Source organism: Photinus pyralis, unplaced genomic scaffold (genome assembly GCF_008802855.1).
Source record: "Photinus pyralis isolate 1611_PpyrPB1 unplaced genomic scaffold, Ppyr1.3 Ppyr1.4_LG2, whole genome shotgun sequence".
Taxonomy (NCBI): Eukaryota; Metazoa; Arthropoda; class Insecta; order Coleoptera; family Lampyridae; genus Photinus; species Photinus pyralis.
Window position 1 is genome coordinate 16,763,698 of NW_022170403.1, and position 7,402 is coordinate 16,771,099.

Here is a 7,402-nt window from a genome sequence, read left to right on the forward strand (position 1 = left end):
AGCTTTACTCAGTGACCCGTCTTGACCCGGTGGCCCAGTAATTAAATTATTGTTAGGTATCATCCAAAACAATTTCAAGTAACTTTTAATTTAAAAAAAAACTTCCTCAATAATATTCGGCAACAAGCACTTAGCCCAATTTCATTCAAGAGAACTAATACCTAAAAAAATCAAATGCATTTGTTTATAGTTTGTAGTCAAGTAGTCAATGAAAGTATTTAGAGAAAAGATTTATTTGCATTAAGCTAACTAGTAGAAAAAAATTAAATGTGAATGAACACCTGTAAGCAAACTGGTAAGCCCTGAAGCAAAGAAATAACATTATTCTAATACAATTCGGGACATGGAAAGTTTTTTACGGCAGTATTAAAGCAAACATCACAGAAATGGCAGTTGTCAAGCAATCGAGTATTATTTTCACCAAACCAGCATTAAGCATTTATTTCATAATCTGTACACTTGAACCGAGGGCACTGACTTAACTGCGTTCTTCGATCAAACTAGGTGATTGGGTCGAATTGGGTCCCCGGGTGAAATTTGGTCGCTGGGTCAAACTGGGTCACTGGGTCAAACTGGGTCACTGGGTCAAACTGGGTCAAACTGGGTCAAGTTGGGTCACTGGGTCACTGGGTGTAACTGAAAAGAGTATGACGTACCCAGCGACCCAGTGACCCAGTTTAATTTAGTGACCCAGGTGACCCAGTTGATCCAGTGACCCAGTCCAACTCTGATTGGGTATGAGCCGGATTAAAAGTCTGGTTTCCGAATACGAGACGAGTGGCAAAAAATTCCCCTACTGAAAATTGTATGTGATTCTTCGTATCTTGTTGATCTTGTATTTTCCATGTCACTTAGTATAGGTATCTGCATGAACTTAATAAGTAAGGTATTTCTGAAGCTTCAGGCTGTACCTTCATTACTTGAATAAAATAGAATGAACTAGTGAAATGCATAAAAATAAGGCCAATTTCTACCGACTTACGCAATGTAACAGATTATACTATCAATTTTTAATTTAAAAAAATCTACTTTGCTACCATATTTTTGTATGAAGAGGGCGGATATATAAAACAATAATTTTGAGTGTGTATGCTTATGTAATTGGAAATGGCCATAATAAGAGAATTCCGTAGTCGAAATTACTTATGAGTTGTGAGAATAGATTGGCTTAGTTTCCATATGGGCGATATTGGGATAGGTATAGGTCGTCCTTTTGGGCATTTTCTATCCAAAGTAGCACTTTTGACTTGATGTTTGGGTACTTAATAATAAGTATAAATAGATTGCGAAATAAACTGGACTGGAGGAAGAACATACAAAGAGGTCATACTTTTTGGTAATTTTATGTAAGGTTTAAAGGTTGACGGTGGAACGAACTGCATCACTTTGAATACAACATATCTACATGTTGCTACTGTGAGCAACTTCAGCAAACATTATAGCGATTGCTGGCTGACGAATGTATTCAACTGCGAGTATCGGTACCTAGGTATGTTATTTATTGAGGTTGTAAGGAGACATAGTATAGTGAAATCATTTGTGAAAATGGAAATCTTATAAATTTTTAACACTATAATGTATTGCTTTAATTGAACAAATCGAATTTGTTTAAAATTTCTGTACGATATACGAATGTATCTAAAGCTACTTTACTGTGAATTGTGCTTTTTAAGCCAGCTGATTACGCTGTTTCGGTTTGACCGCACCCATTTGATATTATTTTTGACATTGGTTAAAGCTTGTTTACGAGCGAGTGCTCCCGCACCAGCATTTGGATTGGCAGCAAAAAACGTTTCCATCTAAAAGATTACAATATAAATATCGGTTATGTCGTACCTATGTACCTCTTGAAGTTGCAAGTTCATTGTAAACGAACTTGTAATAGTCGGTATCAATCGTCCCAAATATCGTTCATTTAAACCAAACCGCTCTTCTAAATACTTCCAATTCTCTCTAAAAAGGTAATAATTCAGGTATCGGTTTGCATTCAGGTATAATCTTACCGAACATAATTCCATACAATTGATGTTCCGATTGGATTACTTGAGATGTAACCTAGCATAGTGAAATAATCCTGACTCCTAATAAGCTGACCTTCTCCTTCAATAGTTCCAAGCTGAATTAAGCTAAAACATTTATTTGTAAGACCATATTTTACGAATAAGTTACATACTGTTGCAGTAACCATGTTTCTTTGACGGCCGCCAACGCCTCCAGCATTTTGAGTTTTTCGTTCGCATCAATTTCCTTCTTATAAAGATTGAGCAAGTTAAACCATTCGTCCTTTCCTCCACCCTCCATACCTGCAAATTTCGCAATTTATACTGCCTAATTGATTCGTGCTTACCGTAGTGGTAGACAATGTTTCGTAGTTCTTGGGAAACGGGATTCTTGGCAGGATCTTTCAGCCACAAATCAAATTTTGTTTTTGCCGTCGTTAGACAATCAGCAATGCCACTTTGGCATGCAAAAGATAAAATTATTGATCTTACACGACGTTTTAAATGCGTATCTTGTGCACTCTCCAGCCATCCAATGCTCTTGTATGCATTAAAAACCAATTTCGATCTGTATTTCTAAAATTTGAAGTTAATTACGCGCACATTTTGTACACAAAATACACACCAAGTACTCATTGTAGTCTGGAGAATCAATCAAGTACTTTCTAAGACTTCCTATTTTACCCGCTCCAATGCTCCAGAGTACGTAATGAAACTCTTTCTGCAAATAGGAGGTTAACTGAAGGGGAATGTCATACGAAAGGTCGCCGCTTTCGGCGATGCTAAATGATTCTTCCAATAGATGTGCCTTGTCCGAGGTTGTCATTTGTGCCATATTTGCAGCCAATAGTTTCCAATGATCTGGAGTGTAATTGACACGGTAGTAGCCCACTTGGTCGTGATTAAACTTAATCCATTTAATTCCGGGTGGTTTTGTAATTTTAACTGCAATTTTTTTTGGTTAAATATTTATATCGTATAGAACGTCTTACTGTTTGGTTGGTCGTGTTTAAACCAACGTGTTTCTGCTTTTTTGGGAGCTAAGTCTGTGACAAATGTTACCGGTACCGACCACTTGTATCTAATAATTTTAGTAAGTTTAAAGTAGATTAACAAGATTGTCTTACCCATATGGAGAACTTTTAGCTACTGTATTGGAATAATCCTTTAAAAATCTTTTTTGAGTCAGCACATACTCCTTTCCTTCATCTGTAACGGTTAAAATGGGATATCCCATTTGTACTGTCCAGGTTCCCATTATATCCGTTATACTGACATCCTTGGGTACTAGTTTTTGCAGTTCGTCCCATAAATATTGCGTGACTGCATTACCATACCGATATTTCAGCAAATACTCCTTTACGCCTTTTCGAAACGTTTCTTCTGTAATTGCGTTGTCCAACATTCTCAATAGAGACGCGCCCTAAAATTTGATGGTTTTATACTTGCCAAAAATGGAGAATTACATACTTTATCATAAGTAATAGAATCGAAAATTTCCGTGATCTGATCAGGTGTCACAACAGTTTGTACAATAGGATGAGATGAGGGTGTCGCATCCAATGACAAAACGGAATGCATAGTATCTATTAAAAATTGATCCATCTACAATTCATGGCGTGATAAGTAATAACTAAAAATTCCGGTTTGCTGGTTACCATGTCCCACTCGGGGTAAACGTGAGCCATTCCTTTGGTTTCTATGTAAGAAGCAAATCCTTCATTTAGCCATAAGTCGTTCCACCAATTCATTGTCACTAAATTTCCAAACCAACTATGAGCAAGCTCGTGCGCTACCACCTCAACAACTCGTTGCTTATTACCAGAAGAGCTTTTCTCTTCGTCGTACAATAAGGAAGTTTCCCTAAAAGTGACTAACCCCCAGTGTTCCATTGCACCAGAAACGAAATCGGGAATTGCGATGAGATCTACAACAAGTCTTAAATTCGACTTCAACATCAGACATAATTTAGTTACCCAATTTTGGAAGTGGATACGGTATATCGAAGTACTCAATAAAATATTTCATAATATTTACAGTGCTATTTAACGCAAATTGTGTATTTTTGACTTGGGCACGTGTTGCAAAAACTTTCAGTGGAATTTTCTCGCCAATATTAGCTTCAATAACACTTTTGGTGTGCTCAAAGTCGCAAACTATAAAGCAAGCAAGGTACGTCGACATCTCTTTACTTTCTTCAAAATCCACCATCACACCTCCTTCGGTTGCGATTTCACTCTGAAATTATAACTAATTGGGTGCAAACTGTGCGCTATTCTTACTGTTTGACGCATGTTTGAAAGAGCTATATACTCTTTCGCAACGGGCTTCAAAATATGGACAGTGAATTTGACCTTCATATTTGGTTCATCAAAGCATGGGAACGCTTGACGGGCGTAGGTTGGTTCGAATTTTGATGTCGCAATAGGACTAAAACAGGATTTAGTTTAAATTGTGTTGGTTAGAGGGTTTTATTCTTGTTTGATTTTTATTATCTATGATTATTCATTATTTGGCTCAACTCAGGAACCCTTGACGCGCAAATTATCTAGCAAATTTTTAGTTTCTGTTACCTAAAACAATTGGTAATATAATTGATCATGCCGCAGTTACCAATCATATCACACCGCGACGTATTTTGTAGTGTTTTTGATTTGATATGAATGGCCAATTTGTTGTAGCCGCCTTGTAGGTTGTGGGAAATGTGATTACATTCTGTACTTAGGTATAATTTATAAAAATCCCTTACAGTAGGTAGAGGAGTTTGGCTTGTGAAACGAAGTTTTCAATGATAAATAACGGGCGATCAAAAATGAGTTGCTGTCGAGTCGCCTTTGGAAGTTCAAGTGAAGTACGATTTCCCATGTAAACAGAAATTCCAAAAGTGACTAGACAGCAACTCATTTTTGATCGCATCGCATCGCGCATAGGTCTTAGTAAGTAGGAAGTACCTACCTACTACATTTATTTTCATTCTAAGCCAAGCAACAGGAAAAAGATAATATAATCCTGGAACTAGGAATGACCTGCGTTATGACATCAAGACAGCATCTGTGCTTCAAAAATAAAAAATCATTTTCTTCATGAAACTTCTATTGGTCGTTATCTTTTCCGTGGATTTTGGAAAGCAAGGGGCATGAAGGGGATCAAAGACTATTTTGATACGTGAAACATGCTACGCTTCCATGGTCAAACTAGGTCCCTTGTCTAATGTCGTGGCACAATTTTGAAAATTTGAATATTATTATTTATTAGCACGCTTCTCGCCAAGGACGCCCGCATTTTCGTCTTGCGCCCGGCCTCTAAGCACGGAGTTAGTGCCCGCCGTCTCTGGGTAAGATCTTCCCACCTTTGCCCCTGTGTCACGAAGGGTTCGATACAGGCGGAATAGGTAGGTACATTAAATCCCAAATCTCAGCGAATTCCTAGGCTCGGTTCTACATTAATAAAATTATCACAATTTGAAGTCGAGTGGGTACATTATTGATAGGTAATTTATCTAGTTGATAAATGTGTTCGACTGTTTTCATAGTACAATTACTTATTGAAAACTGCCTTATACAAAGGAGAAAGCTGCTAAGTAAATAATAATTGCTCTTGCTAAGAAGACAAATATAGAATATACTCGTATAAGCAGCAAGCAGCGTTTGAAACTAAAAGGAAGTATAAAATGCGCTATGCAAAATTAGATTCCAGCGATTTTAACGAATTGGCCTCCTTAACGTAAGGAACAGAAGGTTTTCTAATACCTACGTTTTGATTAATCAAAATTATCGTTACACATAAATAACCTTTGGATGAAAAACGCAAAAAGCTACATACATTTTTTTACCCCCTTCCGCTATATAACTGCTGGTGTAGAGTCCAACTATCCTATTCTTCATGTCACCACTGTAGTCAATTTGTATGTCTCGGTTACCCTTCTGTATGACTGCCGCGTTGGGTTTCGACAACATTAACAATTCATAAATTTTGTTTTCTTCAACCGACGATGCAATTCCGTCAATGAGAACCTTGTCAATCTTCAGGCCTTTGCTGTGAATTCGAATTTCCGAACTATCGATCTGAACATACACTTTAATTTTAACCACACCCCTAAATGTGCCATCTTCCAAATTTGGATAAAGTGTAAGGTCGTATGATTTCGGCACTATGTGTGATGGTAATCTGTAGCCACTTAGATCTGGTGCTACAGTTGTAGTTTGTTCTGGTGCTACAGTTGTAGTTTGTGCTGTGGTAAACACGGGAGGTGCAGCTGTTGAATGTCCTCCATTATGTTGTTTGCAATCATCTACTTCATTTTGCAGTTCGTCCCTTTGAAGAACCATAACTACAGTTGATACGAGAAATGCAATTGTAGCAGTAATAAAAAATATTAACGCGAATGATACCGCTGTTTTCTTTGCACCCATTGTAACAGATAGGTAAGTAGGTACTACCTACTGATCAAGTTTGATTGTACAAACAAAATTTGCTTTAAATTAGGTTAATTTTATGATTATCTGATAAGGTGAAGTGCAAGGACTACTGCGATAAGATACCTACATCTACAAATCCAAAAGATATTATTTGATAACGTTAAGACTTATTATATCATTTGGAATATGTAAATTGTCTTTTTTATATTTTACTTTTTTGCCTCAATTTAAATTACTTACTTCCCAAGCGTTTCTTTTTGGAAAAAGTAGCTTACACACTAGCATTTGCCCGCGACTTGGTACGCGTGTAAACATCACCCTCTAACGCCTTCAAAGAAACCTAGGAACATTCTAAAGGTGTAAGTCTCTACCTTCCGCAATTTCGATTATAAAACGTAAAATCCCGTTTTTTTCCCGTTCCCGTGGGAATTTCGGGAAGTGTTTCACTAAATCAGAAACCTTTGCGGACATATTATATCCAACCATTTCCCAAAGTTTCATCGCAATCGGATAAACGGTTTAGGAAGGCATAAGAGTCATACAGACAAGAGAGAAATATTCATTTTTATTTATAAATATAGAACCTAACGGGCAATGGAATCGACATCTCTCATGCGATTGCTTACGTAAAAGAACAAGTATATAAAAGTAAATGACATTTGATTTCTATTACCTATCGTCTGATATTTTGATAAGCACTAAATTTGTTCCAGAGTACATTTAATGTAGTAGTAGGTCATTTTGAAAAATGTATTGTGTCATTTTTAGATAATATTACTGTAATTGTTTTTAAAAAATTGACACGTGTTCACAAACCTATAAAAACACCTCAGTTATTTCGACGCGCTATAAATTCAATAAAAATTCAAATCATACAAGTACAATCGGGCACTCGGGCGGATTCGCGAAAACTCTTCAAAATAAAGAGAGAAGGGCTAGCGAAGACGGAACAATGTGCGCAGAGTTAAGTTAAGCATGTACGAG

At 36.9% G+C, this 7,402-nt stretch overlaps 1 protein-coding gene across 3 annotated transcripts; it reads right to left on the reverse strand.

Annotated features, from left to right (window-relative positions):
- Window positions 1–1,559: 1,559 nt before the first annotated feature.
- Window positions 1,560–6,976, reverse strand: LOC116165133 (glutamyl aminopeptidase-like). 3 transcript variants are annotated; one of them, XM_031479440.1, is made up of 14 exons: window positions 6,659–6,976; window positions 5,823–6,330; window positions 4,283–4,430; window positions 3,977–4,238; window positions 3,659–3,927; window positions 3,471–3,605; window positions 3,128–3,423; window positions 2,993–3,081; window positions 2,626–2,945; window positions 2,348–2,576; window positions 2,174–2,303; window positions 2,004–2,126; window positions 1,845–1,953; window positions 1,560–1,799 (listed from the first exon to the last, which is right to left on the reverse strand). In XM_031479440.1, the coding sequence occupies exons 2-14, from the start codon at window positions 6,326–6,328 to the stop codon at window positions 1,650–1,652; spliced, it is 2,766 nt and encodes a 921-aa protein (XP_031335300.1). In that variant the 5' UTR covers window positions 6,329–6,330; window positions 6,659–6,976; the 3' UTR covers window positions 1,560–1,649. The 3 variants fall into 3 exon arrangements, with proteins under 3 accessions (XP_031335300.1, XP_031335298.1, XP_031335301.1); XM_031479438.1 differs by having other exon boundaries at window positions 5,823–6,976; XM_031479441.1 differs by lacking the exons at window positions 5,823–6,330; window positions 6,659–6,976 and adding an exon at window positions 4,956–5,225.
- Between the last annotated feature and the right edge of the window lie 426 nt (window positions 6,977–7,402).